General features: G+C 45.6%; 1 protein-coding gene and 1 long non-coding RNA gene across 4 annotated transcripts; one reads left to right on the forward strand and one right to left on the reverse strand.

Moving 5' to 3' along the window:
* Positions 1-132: 132 nt before the first annotated feature.
* On the reverse strand, positions 133-19,114 carry LOC141578634 (putative NBPF family member NBPF7). Of its 3 annotated transcripts, XM_074370201.1 has the most exons (12): positions 18,996-19,114; positions 17,773-17,992; positions 11,726-12,301; positions 11,413-11,623; positions 9,301-9,430; positions 8,424-8,638; positions 7,309-7,360; positions 6,230-6,441; positions 5,179-5,230; positions 4,163-4,377; positions 3,112-3,163; positions 135-2,309 (listed from the first exon to the last, which is right to left on the reverse strand). In XM_074370201.1, exons 4-12 carry the CDS (start codon positions 11,588-11,590, stop codon positions 2,030-2,032), a joined length of 1,386 nt encoding a protein of 461 aa, XP_074226302.1. In that variant the 5' UTR covers positions 11,591-11,623; positions 11,726-12,301; positions 17,773-17,992; positions 18,996-19,114; the 3' UTR covers positions 135-2,029. The 3 variants fall into 3 exon arrangements, with proteins under 3 accessions (XP_074226303.1, XP_074226302.1, XP_074226304.1); XM_074370202.1 differs by lacking the exon at positions 11,726-12,301 and having other exon boundaries at positions 133-2,309; XM_074370203.1 differs by lacking the exons at positions 4,163-4,377; positions 5,179-5,230 and having other exon boundaries at positions 139-2,309.
* A 729-nt stretch (positions 19,115-19,843) lies between these two features.
* LOC141578636 (uncharacterized) lies at positions 19,844-26,659 on the forward strand. The gene is made up of 3 exons (XR_012509178.1): positions 19,844-25,717; positions 25,935-26,164; positions 26,544-26,659. It is a non-coding gene; the product is annotated as an uncharacterized LOC141578636 (long non-coding RNA).
* The last annotated feature ends 489 nt before the right edge of the window (positions 26,660-27,148 follow it).

Raw genomic sequence — 27,148 nt, forward strand, 5'->3', positions numbered from 1 at the left:
TAGATGCATTCTACATTGACATTAGACTGATGAGCAGAATCTAAACATAGTCTAAACACTCTTCCGTGCCACCAAGAAAGTGTGGGCATTCATTAGGCTGGGTGATCCAGGACCCTGCCTTGCTTCAGAGAACACACCAAAGATGGCAGTGGTGCTTCTGTTCTGGTTTCAAAAGCCTCTGGATAAGATAAGACAAATGGAAGGAGACAGACTTGGGTTGACAGAAACAACCAAAGGAGTAATATCTCCAAAGACATAAAGTAAACTGCCAACAGCCTCAGACAAGTATAGAATCTCAGGGATATTGCTTAGGAATGAAAATTAGAGCATTAAATGCAAGATAAGAGATTCATTCAAAATTAGGAGACCAGAAAGTTACTTCCTATGACACAATTGGAGAGCTATATGGGAGTCTGGCAGGACCGTGATGGATCCAGTGATTTGCCAGTGCGACAAACATGACTAGGAGTTGAGCCAAATTCACGAACTCAGGGAATGTGTTACTTTAAAGGAAATTGTATGGAACAGAATAGAGAGCCCAGAAGTAAACCCGTAGAATTACAGTCACTTCATCTTCAACAAAGAAGGCAAGAACACACAATGGAGAAAAGACAGTCTCTTCAGCAAGTGGTGTTGGGGAACCTGGACAGCCACACAGACATCAATGAAGTGAGGACACTCCATCACACTATAAACAAAAATAAACTCACAATGGCTTAATCACTTAGATATATGACAAGACACGATAAACCTTCGAGAAGAAAACATAGGTGAAACATTTTTGACATAAATCTTAGCAATGTTCTCCTGGGGCAGTCTACTCAGGCAATAGAAATAAAAGCAAAAATTAACAAATGGGATGTAATTAAACTTATAAGCTTTTACACAGCAAAGGGAACCATAAGCAGAAAAAAAACAACAACCTACAGAATGGGAGAAAGTATTTGCAAATGATGCAGCTGACAAAGGTTTCATTTCCACACTATAGAAACAGCACATATAGCTTGATAACAGAAACAACAAAAAACCAAACATGGGCACACAAACTAAAAAGGAACTCTTCACGGAAGGCATACAAATGGCCAATAGGTACATGAAAAAATGCTGAATACTGCTAATTACCAGAGAAATGCAAATCAAAAGTACAGTGAGGTATCACCTCACATCAGTCAGAACGGGCTTTATTAAAAGTTCATAAACCCTAAATGCTGGAAAGGGTGTGGAGAAAAGGGAACCCTCCTACACTCTTGCTGGGCATGTAGTTTGGTGCAGACATTACAGACAACAGTATGGATATTCCTCAAAAAACGAAAAAGAGACTTACCATATGATCCAGGAATCTCACTCCTGGGCATAGATCCAGAGGGAAGTCTATTTTGAAAAGACACACGCACCCCGATGTTAATAGCAGCACTGTATACAATAGCCAAGACATGGAAACAACCTTAATGTCCATCAACAGATGACTGGATAAAGAAACTGGTGTATTTATACAATGGAATACTACTCAGCCATAGAAAAGAATAAAATAGTGCCATTTGCAGCAACAAGGATGAATCTGGACATGGTCATTCTAAGTGAAGTAAGCCAGAAAGAGAGAGAAAAGGAACACATGATATCACGCACGTGTGGAATCTAAAAAAGAAAGAAGACACTAATGAAGTTATCTACAAAACAGAGAGAAACTCACAGACATAGGAAAGAAATTATGGTTATTGCAGAGAAAGGGGTTGGGAAGGGATAAATTGGGAATTTGAGATGTGTAAATATTAACTATTATGTATATAAAAGAAAAACAACAAATTTCTTCTATATAGGACTGGGAACTACATTCAGTATCTTGTAGTAACCGACAATGGAAAAGAATATAAAAAGGAATAAACGTATATAGATGTATGACTGAAATATTATGCTGTAACCCAAAAATTGACACATTGTAAACTGACTATGCTGCAAATAAATAAGTAAATAAGTAATTAAATAAAGGCAATTTTTGGGCCTGATTCAAAACGATATGTACGCATATAGTCTACACATGACAACGAATTCTCCGAGACAAGACAGATTGTGCGGAGCAAAGATCATGCAGACTACCTGGGAAGTCAGTTCCAATTGCATCTGCTTTAACATGCGAGGAACCACAGGCTACCTCCAGAGCACATAGCACTTTCTGTTCAGGAAATGCAAATTTTCCATCACTGCACTTCTCATAGCAGTCAGAACCTTCCTGGTGAATGGAAGGCGCCAAAACACATTCATCCCGGGACTCCTGGAGCACGTCGTCATTCTGAACCTCCAGTAGATCCATGCTGTGCCAGGTGGGAAAGGGATGACAGAAAATTAAACTCAGACGATTAGACACAGAGTCAGTATATTGATCTACAGCAGAGATACTGTTCACAAAAAGCCAGGGGGCAGTCCCCTTAAAGAGGGAAATAACTATTCTCCTATGGGTCACGCAGAGTGTGGCCACCATGGGGTGGGAGAGGCAGAGAGCAGCAGGTGCTCCGAGCACTGACCATGCAACCAGCAGTTCAAGGGGCACTTGCACTCTCCCTGTGAGCTCCAGGCATGACACCCAGCAAACACAGACGACTAAAATCTTGGCTCCCACTTTATGCATACTTTGCATTAAACAATACAGGCAGTGCCCAAGCACATACAGCTTTTGGAGGAATTACAGACATGTAACTTCTAACTTCAAGGAGTATTATCTCAATATTTTGATATAATTTGGATTTTGATGTTTTTTGTTTGTTTGTTTTCTTCACTTGCCGTCAAATACTCATCACCATACTGACAGCAAACAGGCAAAAGCAGATGTGCATCTCACCCTGCTTTTACGCACGGAGGGCAGAACAGCTGACTACAGGGACCCCCAAGTCTGGCTAGTGCTCCTTGGTCAACTCACTGTCCATCACTCAACTTGAGAGATTGTGAAATTCAGACACACACAACTGACACAATGGAAAGAAACAACATTTTTCAGGTGCCTAGTTGGCTGTTGAGTGAATGGATGCAAGACTCTTGTTCAGCACGTTCTCTTTTCCCACATCTGAGGTCTTCTGGTGTCACCATGGACATTAACAGCCCGGAAATCTTCAGAATTACCTGGGGGACACTGCCTCTTGTCCAGCTGCTTCGTCACACTCATTCTGATTTTCTGGTAAGAAATTCAGAGACAGCAGGTCAGAATAAACAAGTCATACCTCACACACACCAACTCGCTGAACACAGGTACCACAAGGACATTAATATTCTCAGGGCAACAACAGAATATTTTACGAATGGTAGTTCAGGACACTGAAGTCTTCTGAGAATTAGACAGGACTGCTTCCAAGTGCTTGGGGGAAATTCTCTGGCTGATCTGGTTAAGCTTTCTCCCAATACCCCATCGGCTGAGTCTGTAGATTTCATACTTTATTTTCCCTCAAAGTCCTAGGAATCAGCTGAGTTTCTGTCTACAATTCTTTCTACAATAATGGTTCATCCCATCAGATAATGTGCTTGCTGATATTACGGAGACATTTCTATCTGAGGGAGGATGAATTCTACCGACCTTCAAATTAAAGAGAAAATTTGGGGCTACACAGAAACAATGGGCATTCAAGGCTGGAGGAACTGCCAGAGCCCAGCCGTACTTCATGGGAACATCCAAGCAAGGTAAAGGGACACTTGGTTCTTTCCTGGTTTTCAGATTCCAACTTCGCTAAGAGAAGCCAACATGAGGAAGATGAAGACTCGGGCTGAGATCTCTGACACCAGAGACACCACTTCACCTAACTTATAGGCAAGGCTACCAGTCTGTTTGGACAGGCCAAGGAAGGCCAGGGACATTGTCCAAAAAGAACAATTCGATCGTTGTAGCTTGCAAGAAACATTTGACCCAAACGTCTGACAGACACTTCCTGTGGATGATCAGCGAAGGTGGGTGACAGTTAGTCACAGCTGATTTGGGTCCCATGGCCTAACTTTGGGTCTAGCGAGTCAGATACAAGGACTGAGCCTCGAAAAGGACCAAGGCTCCCTGGCCAAAATGATGACTGTCTTTCATATCCATCCTTTTTTCTGGGTCAAACCATTATGTGTCACTAGGGTCGACCTTCAGGGGAGACTTTCTTCATTGTAGACAGTGTGTGGGGAAGAAAAATAGAAAGGCTACCTGGTAGGTCAGCTGGAATTACATCTTCTGCAACATGGGAGCAAGCACCAGCTATAACCGGAGCATGGCCGACTTTCTCTTCATCAAACGGCAAGTGGCCTTCACTGTCTAGCCGGTTGCAGTCAGATCCCTCTTGGAGAACTGAAGGATTCAAAACACATTCATCCTGGGACTCCTGGAGCACTTCCTCCTTCTCAAACGCCTCGAGCTTCATGCTGTGCCAAGTTGGAAAGGGATGACAGAAAATTAAACTAAGTGGATCAGAGACCAAGCTGTCCTAGGTGGTTCTGAGAGGGGAGGCAAAGGGAATGGACACAGAAAGCCAGGGGGCAGTCCCCTTAAAGCGGGAAATAACTATCCTCCTATGTGTCAAGCAGAGTGTGGCCACCATGGGGTAGGAGTGGGAGAGAGCAGCAGGTGCTCCGAGCACTGCCCATGCAAGGAGCTGTTCAAGAAGCACTTTGATTCTCCCTGTGTGCTCCAGGCATGATGCCCAGCAAACAAACAGGACTAAAATCTTGGCTCCCAGTTTTGCATACATTGCATTGAACTATACAGGCGGTGCCCAAGCAAGTAGAGCTCTTGGAGGATTTACAGGCATGTAACTTCTAACTTCAAGGAGTATTATCTCAATATTTTGATACAATTTTGATTTTTTTTTTATGTTTTCTTCACTCGCAGCCAAATACTCATCACCATACTGAGGCCAAACTGGCACAAAACATATGTGCATCTCACCCTGTTTTATCCACAGAGGGGACAGCAGCTGACTACAGGGACCCCCAAGTCTGGCTAGTGCACCTTGGTCAAATCACTGTCCATGACTCAACTTGAGACATTCAGAAATTCAGACACACGCAACTGACACAATGGAAAGAAACAACATTTTTCAAGTGCCTAGTTGGCTGTTGAGTGAATGGATGCAAGAGTCATATTCAGCACGTTGTCTTTTCCCTGGATCTGAGTTCTTCTGGGGTCACCACTGACATTAACAGCCCAGAAATCTTCAGAATTACCTGGGGGACACTGGCTCTTGTCCAGCTGCTTCGTCACACTCATTCTGATTTTCTGGTAAGAAATTTGAGACAGCAGGTCACAATAAACAATTCACCCTCCCACAGGCCAACTCAGTGAACACAGGTAACATAGAAATGTTAATCTTCTCAGGGCAACAATAGAATATGCTATGAAAGGTATTTCAGGAAGCTGAAGTCTTAGGAGAATTAGGCAGGACTGCTTCTGAATGCTTGGGGGAATTCTCTAGCTGATCTGGTTGAGCTCTCTCCTAATATCCCATCTGCTGAGTCTGTCGAATTAATAGTATATTTTCCCAAAAGGTCCTAAAAATCAGCTGAGGTGCTTCTAGAATTCTCTCTACAACATTGGTTCGTCCCATCAGATAATGTGGTTGCTGATGCTACGGAAGAATTTCTGCTTGGGACTAGATGAATGCTACTGACATTCATATCAAGGAGACGATTTGGGGCTACACAGAAACAATGGGCATTCAAGGCTGGAGGGACTGCCAGAGCTCACCCATACTTCATGGAAACATCCAAGCAAGGCAAAGGGACACTTGGTTCTTTCCTGGTTTTCAGATGGCTACTTAGGTAAGATAAGCCAACATCACAAAGATGAAGTCTCGGGCTGAGTTCAGTGAAACCAGAGACACCACCTCACCTAACACAGAGGCAAGGCTACCAGTCTGTTTGGACAGACAAAGAAAGGCCAGGGACATTGTTCAAAAAGAAGAATCAGACCACTGTAGCTTGGAAGACAAATTTGACACAAACTATCTCTGACAGACACTTCCTGTGGATGTCCACCCAAGGTGGGTGACAGGTTCTCAACCCTGATTTCGGTCACGTGGCCTGACTTTGCGTCCAGGGTGACAGATACATGAAGTGGGCCTAGAAAGGGATCAAGGCTCCCTGGTACATACGATATCTGTGTTTCACAATCCATCCTTTTCTCTGGGTTAAACCAATATGTGTCACTAAGGTCGACCTTCGGTGAAGACCTTCTTCAGTCTAGACAGTGTGTGGGGAACAAAACTAGAAAGGATACCTGGGAGGTCAGCTGGAATTGGATCTTCTGCAACATGGGAGCAAGCACCAGCTACATCCGGAGCACGGCTGACTTTCTCTTCATCAAATGGCAAGTTGCCTTCACTGTCTAGCCGGTTGCAGTCAGATCCTTCTTGGAGAACTGAGGGATTCAAAACACATTCATCCTGGGACTCTTGGAGCAACTCCTCCTCCAACTCCTCTTGCTCAATGCTGTTCCAGGTGGGAAAGGAATGACAGAAAATTCAACTATGAGCATCCGTCCCCTTGTTGTCATTACTGATTTTGCTGCAGGGCATAGGAACTATTCATGAAATGCAAACTTATCATTCCTCATAAAGAGGGAAGTAACTATCCTTCTGTATGTGAAGCAGAGTCTGGCTGTCACGGGGTGGGAGAGGGAGAGAGCACTAGTTGTTCGGTGCGCTGCCCACATGACATGTGATGAGAAATGACACCCAAACATCCCAGTGTGGTCCTTTCGTGATCATGAAGCACAAGTGAACTGCCACAGCATGTGCTACTGCCATGTGCCTCTGTCATATGCACTTTAAGTTAATGTAGCCAAGTGAGTATGAGTGTTAAGGTATTGTAGAGCCTCAGAGATATTCTGCCTTCAATTTACGAATAAAATTCCTCTAAAGCCTTTCTCATACTAGTGTCACGTGGCAACTACAGGTTTTTCTAGACACTTCTACTGGTGTTTAATTCTTTGAGTTACTTCTTTACTGATTCCGTTGCTATCTTCCTTCCTAACAAGCACCTAAGAACTGTGTACAAACAGTTCTTTATCTCATCTTGGTGTTCATTTAGGAGAGTATGCATATTCTCTGTGTGTGCAGGGAACCCTAAAGGTGGTACATTACCTTGGGCCATACCTACAAGTGCCACAGAGACAACAGACAGCCAAGTTAAAGGGCCACTTCCCTGTTGGTTGGATTGAAGTCAATCAATGCAATCTGCAGGTTTTCTTTTCTCACATCTGGTACATGAGACTCTCTCGCCCTCATGGGTTCATCTTTCTTCTACCCTCTCCATACTTTACCTACCCATTACCGGCTCCTAAGACTTCATGATTACCTGGGGGTGAGTGTTTCTTCTTCTAGTTCATCTTCCTCATCTTCATGAATTTCTGCAAACAAATTCAGAAATATCCAGTCAGCTTTTCCCCACTTCACCAACTACAATCCTAATGGTTGTATGGCCACGGGGACATAAATCACTATGTATGTGTCAGTGCGGTGCTAAAGTTCTAGTGCACTGTCTTTAAATGATTGGCCTGGTCCACATGTCTGATCCATCATTCAGTGTGACCCCAAACTGCTGGATGGCCATCATGACCCCTCTGCCTGACAAGGGGCAAACATTCAAATGGTCTTCTGTTCCCTATATCACTGTACAAGTGTCCACCTGCCATCTCAACGTCTACAACTCTTTCATCCATCCGGCCACTAATTTCTCCCTAGACACAGGCTCTGCACCCCTTACGGCTCTCCCATACATCCCCTGCTTTGTCTAAGAAGAGAGAAACAACCGTGTCCCACATGCCTCCATCTGACCACATCATGGGACATTCCTAAGGCCTCTGAGTGTTACCAAGGGAAGTTCTCTCCATGGAAAAGGTACAGTGAAACAAAGTTCCCAACACGAGTTCGACAACATTAAGTGCCCAATCCAACCCTACAAAGTGCAGGGCTTCCCTTTTTCTGAGCTGATTCATGAACATTCCCAGATTAGTCACTGCAGTACCATCAACAGATTATTTGACCCATTTTACAGAAGAGGAAACAGACAGTGAAATAGGAAAATCCAATCACTCGCTCACAGTCAGGAAAGACAACACTCAGGCTGGGGTCAGGCCACTTTGATGCAAAGCCCAGGGCTCTTTCTGCTCCCACAAGCTATGCCCAGTCACATCTTCCTTTCTGTGCTTTAACCCTGGGGGATGCTGTCTCGCCCCGAAGGCTACCATCCATCAGAGGGGAAGCAGACAGTTGAAACACTGTGACCTCCAGCCTGCGCATTTCTCCTCTGTCCTCCCACTCAGCCAGTCCTGGTCCTGTCAGAGTCCCCAAAATGAAACATGGACACAAGACACTTGTTAAAATCATTCCTAGTGGAGGTGAGGAGTCTCTTATGAGCCAGGAAACTTTGCATGAGAGGCTCAGGGCTATCAGAGCCTGGGGCCACTTTACCTGGGCTGAGCTTGCGGGCAAGGCGCTCTGCCAGCCTGCATCCCTCGGTCAGCTGCTCTCGGAAGCCCTGGCCCGGGTTGTTGTCAAGGTCATTGTGGGTGAGGACGTCCCTGAGTTGTTGAATGAGCAGGATAGAGTCTTCTCTCCCGTCCCATAATTTCTGCCGTAACTGGGTCAGCTCTCGTGCCTGAGAGCAAATTAGGGTATCGTATTCCCTAACATGAGAGAGAAGAAATGATGTTAAAATGCATAGTTCGACGATAGACGATTAGAGGTTTCGAAGGCAATTCTGTGAGAACATCCCCGAGGCGCGAGCCCTCAGAGCAGAATTCTGGCACATATGGGGGACCTTCCTGTGGCAAAGAGGAGAAAAATGGTATAACTGAGGCATCCTCCGTATCAGAGATGCTCCTCTAGGATTCCGTCACATCCCATTCATCTTCTTCTGGAAACTAAATCTCATGTTTTCCTAAGCCTGCTTCATCAAGATGTCCGTTGAGTGTCTCACTGAGCCATGCCCATTCCCATATAAAGATCCACATGGGGCATACTGGGCAGTGAATGTCACAAAGTCATACATGGGGTGGACAGGCCCAGCTGGTGAGAAGTGGAAAGAACAGGAGAATAAGAGAGTCAAGGGAGGATGACAAGGTGTAGTCATCCAGGAAGGGACTGTGATTCAGAGGTAAATGAGGTACTGGTTGCACAACATGGTGAAGGTTCCAAAGGCCACTGAGTTGTTCACTGGATTTGAATCTGCTGAGTTTCACGTAATGTGATGAACATTTCTGCACTCTCCTGGCCCAAAGTTGCTCGTGGCCCCACTTCAGAGAGGCCTACACCTTCCACCAGCCTCCCTGCACAGAGCCCTCCTTACCTGAACCTCTCCTCAGCTAGCACTGGCTTCTCTGCCAGCTTCTCTGCCAGCTGCTCTGCCAACTTCACCACCCGGAACTGCAGCTTCTCCCCCAGCACGGATTCAATGATGTCCTTGTACTCTTCACACTCTGAGGAAACAGAGATGCTGCCTCAGGGGAAAGCTGCACCCCCTGCTGTGGTCACTGCCTTCAAGGGAGGAGCTAGGGTCCATCCCAAGGGCAGAGGTAACTGCGGTAGCAGGCTGTAGGCAGGGATTTCCACATCTGATTCCTCAGCCTCCCCACTGCGGGGCATTCAGTTCCTCCCCATTTTAGAGCTGGGGAAAGAGAAGCTGCAAGGCACAGAAGGGAACTAGACAGACTAACTGCCATTAGGAAAGGTCAGAAGTCACAGTCCCTGAGACTGACCGTGAATCATGGGCCAGTCTAACAAGACTTGCAACCTCGGAGGTGAAACACTGAGCAGGGGCATGAGGCGGTGGCTTCTTGTGTGGTTGGGGTGGACCCTAGGACTAAGGGACTGATGGTTCCCTTGTGCAGGGATTTCAGTACTGAGGAAGTACCTCAGAGGTTAAAAAAAAATTCATCTGGATACACTTGTGTGAAATATGTTGCGTTAAACTGTGAGGACCTGAAAGACATGAGCCGAAATACTAGGATGATGTGTGTTAGTAGAAGCAGTAGTACTAGGACCTGCGTTTACAATGTACCAGGCAGTGTTGTAAGAGTTCTAGAACAATTTACTGACTATTTATTCCATCTCAAACATGCAGCAGCACTGGGTGGACAGAGAGGAAAACCGAGGCACAGAAAGACATGCAGCGTGGATGTGCGCCGAGGGAGCCTGGCCCAGAGTCTGTGTTCTTCACCTCTGCACTGTGTGACCTTGACACCAAGGTCCTGGGGGATACCCTTTTCCTTCTTCACCTTCACAACATGGTTCTTAAATTATGTTAGGTTGATAAGGAAAGATGTAAATAAAACATAGTTTATCCTTTCCCCAAAGTGCACCTCTTCACTTTCTCAAATAGCAGGCTTCACATTTAGTTTCTCTGTTTCAGTCATTTTTCATTAAGTACACCCTAACCATCGGTTTACTGAAAATCAATTGTAAGCAAATGACACAAACCCAGAGTTGTCCAGATTCCTCCAATCATCTTGTTGTGTATTTCCCCCGAGTCCTCAGGATTCCATTTGTCACTACACACCCCTCCTACTGAACAGGCAACTGTGCTTCCAAATACCAGGATGACTGTGGGAGCGAAGGGCCTGCCCCACATACCGGCGTGGGTTTTCCTAGCAATGGTGTTCTCTCCCACTTACCCTCATTCTCATTTTCGCCACATGTCTCATGATCCAACTCTCAGGGTCACCTGGATTTCCTGCTGACACACATCACTGAAGTTTCACCAGCACAGGAAGAGACAGATTGGGTGATGCAGATTATCTAATTTCCCCAGAGAACATCCGGAGTCTCCCCACAGGGTGTCGCATGACTTCCTGGGACTCAGGAAGGAGACCCTGCACCCAGGAAACACAGCTTCCCGCTCACCAGGGAGCCCCTGTCTTGATGGCATCATTCATGGAGAGCATGGTTTCCATGAGGAGCTGACTCATCTTTAATTCTTTCAAAGCAGGTACTATCACCTGCTTCCCCCAGAGTGTGCTGTCACCACGTGACCCCAGTGTAACTGGCACAGTACTTTGCCACTGCGACCTCAGGGAAGCTTGTACTGAAGGAAGTCATTAGTCCCAGACGTTTAGCCAACAGTGATGCAGGACCAAATACAATTCAGAAAAGATTCCAATTGACAGGGTTTAGCTTGTTCTAGAGAGATATCAATAGGCATCAATAAGTGGAATGTTAGCTCTAGTCTCACACTACAGCTCACCACACGCCTGGACAATTTGCTCAATGCTTTATGCCTCAGTTTGCCCATCCTCAGTGACTTGAGTGTCAAATAGCTACTTCTGCCTTTCCTGCCTTGTTTGTGGTCAGCATGACACTTATACTGACAAAGGGGTGCAAGATAAAGTGTGGAGAGTTTCAGTTTCTGAGAGGAAAGAAAGTGATCATTCACCAGGTGGTGACCACGACCCTTAGGACTTACTGTATTTCTGCAGCTGGTTGGCCAGGCAGTAGGTAGTAGCTTGGCATACAAGGAATTTCTGGGTGAGATCTCGGAAGTCCTGCTTCTGTTTGGTCAGCTCTAAGTGCAGCTCCTGGTTGATCTCCAGCACTGTAAGTTCTGCCCTCGGACCACACGAAGCGCCAAGAGATCCTGCCATGGTGACGTGCGGCAGAAGAGGTAGAGCCGGGGACTGGGGAGAAGAAACCCAGCATATGATGGATTAAAAACAAGTGAAATCACATAAGTTTAATCAGGATTGAGGCATGAGGAAAAGCAGGAGTATTCAACTTACTGTTGGGAACAACTTGATCACCAGCTCACAACACTTGAGGATCTGGAACCACAAAAACAACGTTCGAGAGCACAGAGCTCAGGGCCACAGGCACTGCCTGCTGCGCAGACTCTAACAGGAGTGATGGAGCGGGGCCCGGAGTGCCAGGTAACCGTCTGCAGTTGCAATAACAGAACTGGACGGTGGGGGGTGGCCATGGAATCCTGGGGGCCCCTGTGTTCTAGTTGCCTAGGCCACACTGCTTGGGGTCTCGTGAAGGTTGCCACAATGGGGACACCCCCTCTCCAGCCACTCTTAATGGCTTTCTATACTTGTGCTGATAGCACCAACCTATCTCTTCCCAAAAGTTATCCAAGCATTGCTGTCATTTTCCTTCTCCTGTGTCTATAAAAATACCAAGAGACAAATTGTTTTCTCAAAAGTCTTATTTTCTTAAGGGCTGTCATGAAGTCACACCACCTTCTCTTTAAGTGGTAACAGGCCTTATGGCTTTTTCGCAAGTGAAAGATGTCAGACTTGTAGAATGTCATGGCGTCGTCCTCTTGGTCTTTGCCAGTTTTGTGTAACTCATAAAAACTGTAGGACAAAGAGCAGAATATAATGTTAAGTGAATGAATAATTAATTTATGAAAGTCTTCTCAGTCCTGACTCAATATTCTGTTCACTGCATCCCTGTGTTATTTCAGATCCTTATCTCAATGGGGCAGCTTGCTGGCTCCATAAACTTCTCTCACGCTTGACGTGCCAGTGTTATAAACTCCTCCTCCAGGTGTGGATTACTCTATTTTTGTTTTTCTTAATGTCTCTAAACAGTGTATTTTATAATTGTCACGTATGAATTGTATTCTAGTCCCACGTAATCGTTTTCCAAGCTGTCAAATTGATGAAAACAAATTCTGCACATGTCGTTGAATAGAGACCACGTCTTTGGGAAAGACTTGTCAGCATGATGCTGTTGTTCTATATTCATCCAGTTCACCCACATACTGAACAGACAGGGATGCAGAGCAGTGTTCATGGAACTCTGCTTGATAGCTCTCTTTGAGTTTTCCTCACGCCATTGCCCTGGGCTCCACTCCACAAATAAAACATGGTAAGTTCAAGGTCGTGGATCAGGGAGGGTTGATGATCCTTAGTGTTCGTGTGTCCTTGTGCTCAGGGACATAGAAGATTAGCTTGAGAGGAGAGGGGCAGGCAGGCGGGGGAAAGTGAGGTTCTAAAGGAAGTCCTCACTTGCTCAGCATCTGTCCCTTTCTGGGTCTGGTGACACTGAGACTTAGGAGACACTCTGCAGCATCACTCTCTTCACTTTAGCTGCTGGACTAACCTGAATTGAGAGTGCAATGGGTGTTCCCAAGTACCCCTGAGCATTTGTGTCAAGGTTAAAGATGGAGGACTACCTCAGCCACTTAGGAAAGCTTGTCTTCTCCCCGCCCCATGCCATCCTCCCACCACACTGCTTAATGCCGTTGGTGTGTGAGATCCAGCAGAGGCTTTACAGAAATCTATTTTGTGGTGTCTGTGGGGCCGGAAATTCTCTGTGGGAAAAAAAATGTGTCAAATTCCTTCACTTTACCCTGATGAACCCAAAGGCTCACAAAAGGTACCCGGCTTCCTTGAAGCCACAAGTAGCTCCACTCCTGGTACGATGTGCTCTTCTCTCAGGCCCTGACTTTTCTCCAAATAGTCACTGTTGGCTAGAGTCAAACTAGGCTGGTCACTCTATAAAGCGATTGGCAGCACATGGACTAAATATTCAACAGCCATTTTAATCAAATATATTGCCAAAGTATCTTCCAAAATCGCATACTGTCCTTTTATACATACCCATTTGCAACTGCAAAAGCCCAAAGTCATATTTTCCTGATAAGCTGTGGTCATTGTCATCACCTTCATTCACTTTAACCTGTAAACTGAAGGTCTCTGTATTATTACAAGACGTTAGAGGCACAGATGGGCCTACAGCTTGTTTAAGTGCATGAAGAGACTCCTGTGTCTCTGTGGACCAATGGAGTTGAGCAGCACTCTTTCTCCTACATAAGTTATCTCAGATTGTTTTAAGAGAATCCTGATTTTTCTATCCATGGTAACATTTCTCTAAAGAACATATGCTTTCTGGATTGAGTCTTAGTGAGAAAATGCTTCCCATTGCAGTAAGAACTATAAAATAAATCATCAGTCTGAATCCGGGCTTTCCTTCCTGAGCAAACTCTCCTGGGACTTTGAAGGTTTTCAATGAGCTGGTACTTACTTAACAAATGATATAGATAATGATTTTTTCATAGCACTTCAAATATTGCACTAGGACGCTATGCATGTCAGTGAAGTAATGAATTCGTCTTCAATCACCTCTGTGTAGGAAGAATTTGGACAACTATTTTTGACTGGACAGAATGTACTTGTGAGTTTCCTCACACAGTACTATCAGCCCTCAGTGTGAACTGGGTTGTGATGGAGGTGGGTCTCGAGAGTTGAAAAGTAATCTGCTCTCTCCTTCCATCACTGAGTCATGAATGCTCAGTGGAACACGTGGAGGTTGTGGCCATTGTCACCCTTGTGAAACCACCAGCCCAGCCAATCCCAGCTATGTCCCAGTGACCCATCTCATGGGAACATCCCCCTTTTCAGGCTACAAAACCATGGGAAGGATGCGAGTTACAAGGTGACTCTCTCTTTCCCTGAGTGATCTTTGAGCTCATTCACCTGTTACTGCAATGGTTGCTGGTTCAAGTGCAACAGGGTTGGTTGTTTGTTTGTTTGGACAGATCCCAGGTCTATTAAAGCTCAGTTTGTACTGCATATTCTTCCTTAGTAACCTTCTCTCTGACCCTTATCCTCAATCTCTCTATTCAATAAGACATGGGAAAATCCTGTCTGAACTCCTGAGGTTCACATTAGTTATGAAAAGACTTCTTAGAAAGAAAATTTTTCTCTCTCTTTTCTTTTAAGGATAAAAACAAGTTCTGGATTTTGTAGTCTTGCTATCTCACGGATAATACCACGTTTCTTTCGGAAGCGGAGTTTTTGCAGCTGCTCGTTCTTGGAAAGCTGGTGTCGATTCACTTAAGCCAAACACCAGGAACACCCTTCTGATTAAACAACTTGGGTTTTAGTACTTTGCAGCTGGAAAGACACATTATGGTCTGAGTAAAAGGGTGTCAGAAAGAGTCTCCTATCACATTTGGGCTTTGCTTGGATGATATGAAGGAGGATGGGAGGAAGCAGGGTTTGTTCCATACTCAATACTGTGAGTCAGCATGGGCAGGTCTGTGACTGAAGTAAAAAAGTAAAAAATATTCCCTTAAAAAAAAGAGGAGGTTTGGGGTTTTGTAGGTTGCACAGTGACATTGGTTTGTCTGTGCCTGGACAAAATTAGGAGGTAGCCTTATTTTGCTTGATTATTAAGGTCTCAGAGTAATCTTGTCTGAGTTTAATATTCTTTACCTGAGATTGTTTATTTCTAACATGAGAACAAATCAGTTTGGCTGGTAGCGTCAGCTCAATTCAGGCATCAATTCATGTACCTAATTATTTATGAGCATTTATGGGGTCCCTGTGGGTAAAGCATGGTGTTAATTCTACTGGGAGATTCAGACTGAGGGGACACATTCCTTTCTGAACGGAGCTTAAACGTGACTCTTCCCAGGACAGTGGGTTATCAGTAGGTGAGAACATCAAACTCCGAATGGCTCCACGTGGTGAGAGGGAGATGATGAGAAGGAACAATGACTCTCAGCTCATTGTCCTCGGCACAGTAAAATCCATGGGGCTTCTTTTCGGTTTCCTCTCTCTACTTTGCTGGAAACTCTCTCCAGGTGGGAAACCGGAGCGATTGTGGGGCCCACTTGTTTGTCTTTCGTTTCTCAGGGATCACTCACTAACCTTTATTGCCTGAAGCTCAGTCTCTTGAAAATATTTGTTTCCTGTATCCCATCCAGTTTGTTGTTATCATTTTCTTTGTTTGTTTCTCTCAGGAGAGTAAATCCAGCTTCCGTTACTCTGTATTCACGTGGCACCCTTTTAACAAATCCAAGCTGGAAAATGTCTCTCAAGATTCTGAAGTGACTTTTACACAATAAAGAGCACAGCCATGACCAGGGTGAAACTGTGAACCTAGGAAACCTCTTAAAGCTTGCATTTTAAAAGCACCCTACCAGATCCAAGGACAGAAGTGTCTGCGTCTGTATTAGAGGATGCAGAAGTCCCATAGGCCCCTGCCCAAGGACTGAGGGGATGTTCCTTTGAGGTCTGTGCTAAAAACCAGTTCTCCGTGAGTGGACATGCCCCTTGAGAAGCATGTCAGCCTTGGTTACTTCAATTCCCCAAAAGGTCCCTCAGCGAAGGATGAACATGACTACAAATTGGCCAAAGGGAACGTGTTGACTTTCATGAGGTGTCTCTAAGGAAACACTGGTCCAAGGCTGACTTACGTTCCCGAGGGAGCCAGGAAGAGACACCAGATGTTTAAAGTCCCTGGGCTGCAACCAGTCACTCAAGGAGGGGCAAAGGTTCCCAGACTCTCTCTCGGGAACCTCACTGTGTTGTTCCAATAGAGACCCCGGAAAGCACTCCACCCACAAGATCTTCTCCTCTTGTGGGTACAAAACGTTCCTGTGCCTGACTTGCTACGCACCGGACACGGTGCTAGATACTACTGCTTGTGAGTTGGGGGTATTGCCTGTCCGTTATAAAAGACAAAAATAAAACTGAGGAAAGCCAGTTAAGCTATCAGAAACATCTGTCTTCCCTGGGCTGGGAGAGGCCGTCACCTGGCCACACGGGGCTCCCTGAGTTCAAGATCTCTGCTGGTGTTTCTGCAGTAAAGGGGTAAGCTGGCCAACTCTCTTTCCAACAGAAAATGGGAAGTGGAACTAGTCTCAAATAAAGTGTTCCTGTTTCATGGATTAGGGCCTTAATCCTCATTCACCTGGAGGGTTGTCGATGCACACAGTCTGGCACTTGAAAGAAATGCAGCATGTTTTTCCCCAGAGCAACTTAGAAGGGGAGCAGGAAGTTTTGCCCTCTGGGGAAAATGTGTCCCAGAAATGCCTTCCAAGAGTTTACCCCTACTACTAAATATATTAAAATGGTCTCTTATTAACCATAAATGGCAGTAAAGAGTTCAAACACAGTTCCCCAATAGTAGAATTTGTGTGCTCGAGATCCCAGATTCAGGGAAATGATAGGTTTCAGCACATTCGGGGTGCAATGCATAAGCCTCACTTTGGGAAAACTACCTTCCTTCGTGATCATGGTGTCTACCCGCCCTCGCACCACGCTAATGCAAGATACTAAAATTGAAGAAGTTGTGTGAGGGAGAACAGAGCATAACGAGGACTGTGTAATATCTGCTCAATTGATGTGTAAACCTAAACCTGTGCAGAACGTGATGTCATGGGAGAAACCTAAATGTCCATTGACAGATGCCTGGATAAAGAAATCGTGGTGTACGTATATAATGGCATACAATTCAGCCATAAGAAAGAATAAAATAATGTCGTTTGGAGCAACGTGGATGGAGCAGGAGACTGTCATTCGAAGTGGAGTAAGCCAGAGAGAGAAAGAAAAGTAGCATATGCTATCACTTACATGTGGAATCTAAAAAAAAAGAAAGACACAAAAGAACTTATTTATAAATCAGAAATAGTCTCACAGACATAGAAAACCAGCTATTGGTCAGCAGAGGGGGAAAGGGGATGGGAAAGGATTAATTGGGATTTGGGGATGTGCAGATGCTCATTACTATATATAAAATAGATAAGCAACAAGTTTAGTCTGCATAGCACAGGGAACTATATTCAATATCTTGTGGTAACCTATAAGGAAAAAGAATATATGTATGTATAGGTATAACTGAAAAATTATGCTGTATACCAGAAATTGACACAGCATTGTAAACTGACTAGACATCAACTTAAAAGTCAAAACACTTAAAGAGCAAGGTTGTTAATTTTTTTTTAGAAAGGTAAGGATGCAACCCCCTCAAATCAAAGTGTTGGTGGCACCCTGTAACGGCGAGTTATTACTGACTGTGGAGGTGCACCAACCTGGAGTCTGAGCAGCTGGGGATTTCCACGCCCTTCCTTCAGCCTCCATCAGCATGGCAGGTCCTGTAGAATCCACATATCCCACCATGAAGGTCAAGGTGGCCTCGGTGCTCCAGAAGGTCCAGAGGGACCCGTGGCATCTGGTGAGACCCCAGAATCCATCGCGCCAGGCCCAACTCCGTCAAGATCCAGGACAACGGAGCTGCCACAGTCGCCCCACCTGCGCCCACAGAGAAGAGCAAGTGAGGACAAGAACTAAGAGCCACAGGGGGAGGTCGCTGCCTGAAGCATAAAAGCAGCTCAGGAGGGAGGCTTGGTGAATTGGGAGACTCAGAAGCAGGAGAATGAGTGGAAGTAAGACCAGAACGTTCCCTGCTGGGCTTCAAGCACAGGTCTTCCAATTAGGAGTCCTAGGCTCATAGGCTCCTGTTGTGCTCAGAGCCTGCGGAGGGAACCTGCTCCAGCGTCCCTGCCTCCTCGGCTGGAAGTTCATTCAGGGGCACACTGGGGCCCTGACACGAGCGAGCGGCACTGGACGCCCCATGGCGGGGCCCGGGGCCCACGGCCCTGGCCGCCTGCTCCCCGCCGCCCCGGAGCCCCCGCAGGTGCCGACCCCGCCTCTCGGGCTGAAGTCCCCCATGTGCCACCTCCCCTGCGCTCCGCCGGCGCGCTGCACCCTCCGCAGAAAGGGAGGCTGTGAAAGGCTTTCCAAACGGGCCGCTCTTGGAAGCTTTCCAACCGGCAGCTGAGTCCCTTAAACGTCCCGAGGGTGGAAACGTCCAGAGGCCCGTCGGGCACCGCACGGAACTCCCCACCCGGGACCGAGCGAGGCCTTGAGTCTTGGGGATGCGGGAGGCCGTGAAGGGGGGACCCAGAAACCTGAAGAGGAGAAAGAAGCCAGGGAGGAAAGAGCCCAGAAGAAACGCGGTCACCTGCTTTTCCCCGACGTCCCCCCGCGGGGCGGGCGCGGCCAGGCTGCTGGTGGGGCGCCGCGTAGGGGCCTCTGGGGTTCGAACACGACTCCCAACAGAGAGAGGAATCTGTCCCCAGGGGAAGCCGGAAGGGCTTGCACCCTTTGCACGTCGGGTGCCAGGGCAGGGCAATCCCAGGAAGCCCCGAGGGCTGTTCTGATGGTCGTCTGAGCTCCCAGGGCGGCGGGAGGAGGATACAAGAGGAAAGGAACACTTTTTGTTTATTGTGTTTCTCCTGGCGAGAATTTTTACCTCAGGGCAGAAAACTCTAGCAATCCCGGCAGAGCAGCTGGATTTGGGGCAGGTCTAAACGCCGTGCCTGTGGCTCATCCCCGAGAGGACTTCGTGTCCCTCACGACGTACAAACCCGCAGAGACGCGCCGAGGGAAGGCGAGCGAGGCGCCCCCTGGCGTCGCGGAGGAAGCGGGCTCGGGGCGGCGTGAGCGAGCGCCCGGCAGGAGGCGGGTCCTGGGCCCGCGGGGCTGCGCGCCGCCTGGCTCCGCGGGGGGCGTCGGGCCGTCCTGCGGTTCCAGGGCGTCTTGGTGAGCACTCTGGACTCTGAATCCAGACATCCGAGGTCGAGTCTTGGTGGGACCTTCCCTTTAGGCCGCGCTCAACCGACTCTTATCCCGCAGCCCCAACTCCGCGGCTGCCTGAAAGCGAACTCGCGCCTCAGATACGCGCTGAGTGGACGTGCTCTCCGGCTCCCGTCTCCGGCTTTCTGCTGCTCTCGGACCTACGGTCTGGGTCCCAGGAAGGAAGCTGCGCGGCCTACGAGCTCCCCGAGCCACAGTCCCTCTGGCTCCCGCCGCCGCCTCAAAGCCGCATCCCCCGCGTTTTGCCGGCTCCTCCTCAGGAGTCGGAGTCCCGGAATCGGGCTTCTCTGGGCTGCGGGGTTCAGGCAGCGAGCAGGTGGGGGCACCCAGCCCGGGGCGTCCCCGCTGGACCAGGGCGACTGTGCCCGTCGCCGGACATCGGCGGCCCCGGCCCGGCCGCCGAGGGCGCAGAGGCAGCGCCAGTGCCACCCCCTAGTCGGGTCACCCTGGGTCTCCGGGCGGGGGTGGGGGGGAGAGTAAAGGGCAGACGCAGCGCCCCCCTGAACCGTCCACCGCAAGGGGCTTCACATCGCACGTCTTGCAACCGCGCGATCGTCTGTCCCTGTGAGTAAATAGTCCGTGTGAGGGGTTTGTGATGTCGCTGACCAGCCAGGAGGAAGGCTGTGTCTCAGTTTTCGGCTTGATGGTTGCAGGCCTGAATTGGAAGTCCTGGGTTTTATTCAGATGCCCTATTTTATTCCGAATTTTAATTGATTCTATCCCAGCTTCTTCCGATTTTATTCAGAATTTCTTAGTCCTACGTCCTCATTGGATACAAAGCTGCTGTTAGGCTAAAATTTGAAAATCCGCTCCTGAAACCTTGTCGTTTCATCCAAAGCCCAGCCAGAAAGGGAACAGACCATGGGGTCCAGCGTTTCTCTGATCCTTCTCTCCCCAGGCATTTGAGACACTCGCAGGTCTTACACTCAAGCCTAGACCACACTAGAACATACCTTGTTTGGTTAGAGTTAAGTTGGAAACCACACTTCTTTTTTTTTTTTTTTTTACCATTATTAAATTAAATTTTTTAAATGTCACCTCTAGGTATTGAAAACACAATGTAAGTAAAAAGGGAACCAGTGTATCCTTTTGTTGAAGCACCATATGGATAAGAACTATCCCAAGAAACAAAAACAATAATTTATGTGTACTCCACGACAGTAACAAAACCAAAAACGGCTTTGCTCAATTGTGTGGTTAGTGGTATTTTTGCTGTTATCTTTGTTCTTTTGTCCATATAATAGGGGAAAAACCAAGGAGACTTTCTGAGACACTGTTTCTACTACTCCAAGAGTCCTTGAAAACAAAAATGCTTATTTGCAGAGAAAGCTTGAGATAAAAGAGAGACAGTCAATATAAAGCCTGTAGTTCTGAATTTGAATTGTGGTTTTTGTGGGTGTATGTGAGTACATAAATACACAAAACGATGAATATGTGTTTCCTAGATTTGTCCACTGGAAAGGCCTAGAAATAAACCAGTTCCAATAAGTATGCCTAGGATATTCAAGTTGTACTGTGAATACTGTTTTGCACAGGAACAAACCAGAGATTCTTAAAGAAATTACTGAATCCAGGTCGGGGTAGTGAATACTCAAGCTGAAAAAGAAACACCTTGTCCTAGTGATACCAGGAAAGGTCTCAAAGACTGCTGTGATCTTATCAAAGGGACGAAGGAGTCAGCTTAAAGTCACTCTCGCTGAAAGAGATGATGGAGTATCAGTAAGAACTATGGTGTTTTGTTTTGTTTTGTTTACTTTGCTACAGTTTCGTTCTTTTTTTAAAAATTGAAGTATACTCAGCTACAATGTATCAGTTTCTGGTGTACAGCACAGGGTCCCAGCCATATATGTATATCCATCCATGTATTTGTTTTCATATTCTTTTTCATCAAAGGTTATTATAAGATACTGAACATATTTCCCGGTGCTATATAGAAGAAATTTGTTCTTTTAATCTATTTTTATATGTAGTGGCTAACATTTGCAAATCTCAAACTCCCACATTGATCCTTTCCTACCTCCTTTCCCCCAGTAACCATAAGCCTGTTGACTATGTCTGTGGCTCTATTTCTGTTTTGTAGATGAGCTCATTAGTGTCCTCCTGTTTTTCTTTTTTTCAGGTTCCACATATGAGTGACATCATATGGCATTTTTCTTTCTCTTTCTGGTTTACTTCACTTAGAATGATAATCTCCAGGTCCGTCCATGTTCTGCAAATGGCACTATTTTATTCTTTTCTATGGCTGAGTAGTAGTCCATTGTATAAATGTACCAGGACTTCTTTATCCAGTCATTTGTCGATGGACATGTAGGTTGCTTCCGTGTCTTTGCTGTTGTATATAGTGCTGCTTTGAACGTTGGGGTCCATATAGCTTTTCAAATTAGAGTTCCCTCTGTTTATATGCCAGGAGTGGGACTGCTGGATCATATGGTAAGTCTGTTTTTAGTTTTTTGAGGAATCCCTGTACTGTTTTCCATAATGGCTGCACCAAACTACATGCCCACCAATAGTGTAGGCGGGTTCCCTTTTCTCCACACCCTCTCCAGCAATTTATCACCTGTGGAACTTTTAATGATGACCATTCTGACTGCTATGAGGTGATACCTCATGGTAGTCTTGACTTGCGTTTCTGTGATAATTAGTGATACTGAGCATTTTTTCATGTGCCTGTTGGCCACTTGCATGTCTTCATTGGAGAACGTCTTGTTTTGGTCTTCTGCCCGTGCTTGGATTGGGTTGTTTGTGTCTTTGCTTGTTAAGTTGTATGAGCTATTTAAATATTATGGAAATTAAACCTTTGTCAATCACATCATTTGCAAGTATTTTCTCCCATTCCATAGGTTGTCGTTTTACTTTGCTGATGGCTTCCTTTGCTGTGCAAAAGCTTGTAAGTTTAATTAGGTCCCATTTGTTAATTTTTGCTTTTATTTGTGTTGCCTGGGTAGACTGCCATAGGAGAACATTGGTAAGATTTATGTCAGAGAATGTTTTTGCCTATGTTTTCTTCCAGGAGGTTCATAGTGTCTTGTCTTCTATTTATGTCTTTAAGCCTTTTGGAGTTTATTTTTGTGTATGGTGTGAGGGAGTGCTCTAACTTCATTGATTTACATGAGCTGTGCACTTTTCCCAACACCGCTTGCTGAAGAGACTGTCTTTTCTCCGTTGTATATTTTGCGTCCTTCGTTGAAGATGAAAGTGGCTGTAGGTCTGTGGGTTTATTTCTGGTCTCTCTATTCTGTTCCTTTGATCCGTATGTCTGTTTTTATGCCACTACCATGCTGTTTTGATTGCTGTAGCTCTGTAGTAGTATCTGAAGTTTGGGAGGGTTATTCCTTCCACTTCATTCTTCTTCCTTAGTATTGCAATTCTGGGTCTTTTGTGATTCCATATACATTTTAGGATTATTTGTTTTACCTCTTCTTTACCAATTTGAATTTTTAAGATGCTTTTTCTTGCCTGATTTCTGTGGCTAGGACTCCCGTAACTGTGTTGAATAGAAGTGGTGAGAGTGGGTATCCTTGTCTTGTTCCAGATTTTAGTGGAAAGGCTTTCTGAGTTTCATCATTAGGTTTTACGCTGGCTGTGGCTTTGCCATAAATAGCTTTTATTATGTTGAAATATGTTCCCTCTGTAGCTACTTTGCTGAGAGGGTATTTTTTTTCTCATAAATGGGTGTTGAATTTTATCAAATGCTTTTTTCTGCATCTATTGAGATTATCATGTGATTTTTGTCCTTTCTTTTGTTGATGCCGTGTATCACATTGATTGATATGCATATGTTGAACCATTCTTATGTCCTTGGGATGAATCCTACTTGATCATGGTGTATGGTGTTTTTATGTGTTGTTGGATTCTGTTTGCTAATATTTTGTTGAAGATTTATACATCTATGTTCATCAGTGATATTGGCCTCTGATTTTAGTTTTTGGTAGTGTCTTTATCTGATTTTGGTATCAGCGTGATGGTGCCTTCATAGAATGGGTTTGGGAGTGTTCCCTCCTGTTCAGTCTTTTAGTAGAGTTTGAGATGATCGGTATGAGTAATTCTTTGTATGTTAGGTTAAATTCCCCAGTGAAGCCATCTGCTTCTGGACTTTTGTTTTTGTTTGTAGGGAGGTTGCTTTTATTGCTAATTCTGTCTCCTTTCCAGTGAACAGTCTGTTCAAGTGGTCTGTTTCTTCTTGATTCACTCTTGGTGAACCGTATGTTTCCAGAAAACGTGTCCATTTCCTCGTGGCTATCCAGTTTGCATCCATATAGTTGTTGATAGTATTCTCTCTCTCTCTTTTTTTTAATTTTTTTTTTTTTGTTTGTATCTCTGTAGTATTGGTTGTAATTTCTCCACTTTCCTTTCTCTTATTTTGTTTACTTGTGTTCTCTTTTCTTCTTGGTGAACCTGGCCAGAAGTTTCTCAATTTTGTTTACCCTTTCAAAACGTCAGCTCTTGGTTTGCTTGATTCTTTTCCTGTTTTTTCTCTGTCTTTTATTTGTTTCCTCCCTGGTCTTTATTGTTTCCTTCTCTCTGCTGACTTTAGGTTGTGATCTTCTTTCCCTAATACTTTGAGGTGATAGGTTAGCTTCTTTACTTGAGATTGTTCTTGTTTTTGGAGGATGGCCTGTATCTCAATGAACTTCCCTCTTAAGACTGCTTAGTTCTGTCGTGCCCCTCAGAGGAGAATGGGCCTGGGCAGAGCTGAGCACCCTGTGTGGAAAAGCAGATATTTGTCCAGAGGGGGTAGTTGAACAAGGGACTTGATTTGATCCCGGTGAGTCCTTTCAGTTGTCAACAGGTATTTGGAATGTCCTTTCTAGGACGTTTGCTTAATGGGTGGGCCTCTTCCTTGCATGAAAATCTCCTTGGAATTTTCATCTGAAACACACTTCCTTGGGCCTTATCCCAGGGGTTTTCAACCAGCCCCACAGTGACTGTGACGTGTGTGTTCTTTAGCTGTGCAGCCAGCCCCCAGGGATTGGAGACTGTCTGCTGCGTGATATCACGTTCACTTATCCAACAGTCTAGCGGTTATCGCTGCCTTCTCTGTTTTACATTATATATTCTTTTGTATTATAAACAAGATCAATATGATTGAAAAGGGTAATGAAATCAGTGTGAAGAGCAAACACGGTACACGGTGGGGTTGGTATCTGCATCTTGGGCTGCTTTTCCTAGGGCTGTGCTTTCATTGCTTTGGCACAGACCTGGGATAGGATCTGATTGGAAATGTGACAGAGACTGGAAGACACTGGTCAAATGTAGTGACTCCTGCTAACTGCTATTTTTCTTGCTTGACGAGTATTTACTGACTGTTCTATCTGGCAGGCTCTTGAGGAGACACTGGGGAGAAGGGGCGAACAAGGCAGACAGAGTACCTGCTCTCAGGAAGGTGATCGTGTGGCACAGGAGCCAGATGTTTTACAGAGAATCGCATGGATATGTATTTCAGTAGTGTCTGTGACATATTTAATACTTATGTGTTCCTTGGTCCCATTGTGTCAGCCAGATTTGAGAACTGACTGAGTATAAATACTGGACTATTGAACAGTGGTAAAAGTTTTCCTCAGGAGAGGTCCTTCAGGTATTTTTGTTTTGACACTGGAAATCCATTTGTTTGATCCAATGTGCCCTGAAATGCAGCTGTGGGTTCCCAGACTGTTTGGGCAGAAACGCTTGTGGCCAAGGGTTTTGTGTTGGCTCTGCTGCCACCACATGGTGTGGAAACTTAGGAAAGTCTCCTTATCTCTCCAGGCCTCAGTTTCCTTATCAGTAAGAGAAGGTTATTCAAATTCTCCAAATTCCCTTCCTGCTGAGGCTTTTTTTTTTTTTTTCTTTTTGTTTTTGTTTTTGTCTGAATGCATGATGGACTGAGACACATGTTAAATGCCCCCTGGGAACTGCAGCCAAGACCTGCCCTTGGTCCCTTGTCTGTGTATCTCCTGTGTGTCCGCGTGTCTCCTAGGAGCCTGAGCCGAGCCCACATGCTGAAGACATAGAACTGAGGGGAGGAGCTGGAAGAAAGAAAATCACTAGGCTTGGAGGATGTGAATAACACAAAGAAGGAAAAGGTAAAGGTGGAGGAAGGTGGTTGCCAGAGGACCTGAGAATATGGACAAGTTGAGTTCAGGCAAGTGAAGGGAAACTGAAGAATGCACACAGCACCATCTAGTTCTTCAAGTAGCAGCCTGAGCTAATCACGGAAGACCAGGAGGGTAACTTACTCCACAGTGAACTTGGGCACCTGCCAAGGAGATCCACAGGCTGAATCAGGGCTGGTTTATACTGCTGGGAAGCACCAGTTCCAAGAGGAAGGAATGTACATGATGCTCTGCTCCAGACCCCAGCCTTGACCTTGAAGCTGGCCTCACAGTGGATGCCATCCAAGTAAGTGTGAGCTTAGAGGCATAAATGCTGTTTGGAAAAACATTAGAGGTGTCCATCTTTACCTTAAACAGTTCTGCCCTATGGCCAGAAGGGGCCAGGGTAGGGAGACCTTCATCTGAAGCAGAGATAGTCATGGTATTCTGCATTTACAGCTTGGAAGGCTTTATAGAAAACAACCTCGCAAATATACATTGAGTGCTTACTTTCCCTTATGCAGTGCCAAGAATGTGGATTTCAAATATCAGGAAGATTTTCGAGATGAAATCAAAGCACTGAGAGGAAAATCCAAGTGGATAATTTCAACAAAACGTGGTTGTTCTCTCCGTTGGGGTGTTGCGGCAGCCCAGAGGATCGGGGGGTACACCAAGGACATCTCCTCCTAATGACAGAGTGAAGCATTGGGAGGAATCCCTGAGGATAGGCAAGACTTCATCAGAGTCACCACAGGTGAGTGTCATAGGGCAAGAGAAGTACAGGACATGTTCCTCTCTAAGAAAGGGGATTTGCTACATCCTGGGAGAAGGCAGAGCATCCCTGAAAGGACAGTTGCACAGGAATGTAGTTGAGATGATGGGAGACTTGCAACCATTTTTATTCAATCAGTGAACGAATGTAGCTGAGAACATCCTCAGTGGTTGACTTGGTGCCAGGAGTCACGAACACAGAGGTGAGTAAAATATTACCCCAAATCTCACAGAGCTCTCCGTCTAGTAACAATGAAATCACGAGAGTGTAGTGGTAGTTGGTTCAATGGAGGAAGTGGCCAGCGCTGGCTAGGCATGACCTCAGGGGTGGTGCTGGCCCCTCTTATGTTTTTTGCCAACAGCTATATGACCTGTCCTGGCTCAACAACCCTGCTTATCAGCCAGATTTCAGATTTCAGCAACTCACGATACAAATAACACATGGGCTCCATCTTGGCTCAACGTAGTCAACACCGCCAAGGTCTCCAGAGAACACTGCTAGCACCGGTAGCTACTGCTGTGCCCTGGCCAGCTGGAGAAGTCAGGAGGTAAGTTTAATGTGGCTTATAGATTCGTCCTTGCTGTAACGATTAGTGGTTAGCGGTTTTCTCTCTGAGAAGTTAATTATTTCCCAGACTTCAAGATTCTCTCTCCGTATCAAAAATAACTTAAATAGCAGTCAAATTCCTAGGTTCAAAAAACTTGGTATTTTATCCTCAGTCTTAGATCAGTTTGACACAACACTGTAAAATGACTTATAATTCAATTTAAAAAATGTTAAAAAAAAAACTAAAAAAATTTAGATCAAATAACTAAAGTAAAAAAAGGAGATTCCAAGTTTACAGTGAGACTGTCGGGTGGTCTGGGACTAAACTCCCGACTTTTGATATTACAGTGGTTGATAAACCCAATGACTATTGTTTCCTTAAAAACAGAACAACACTCTGTAATCCCATCCTCTGCTTAT

Source organism: Camelus bactrianus, chromosome 9 (assembly GCF_048773025.1).
Source record: "Camelus bactrianus isolate YW-2024 breed Bactrian camel chromosome 9, ASM4877302v1, whole genome shotgun sequence".
Lineage (NCBI taxonomy): Eukaryota > Metazoa > Chordata > Mammalia > Artiodactyla > Camelidae > Camelus > Camelus bactrianus.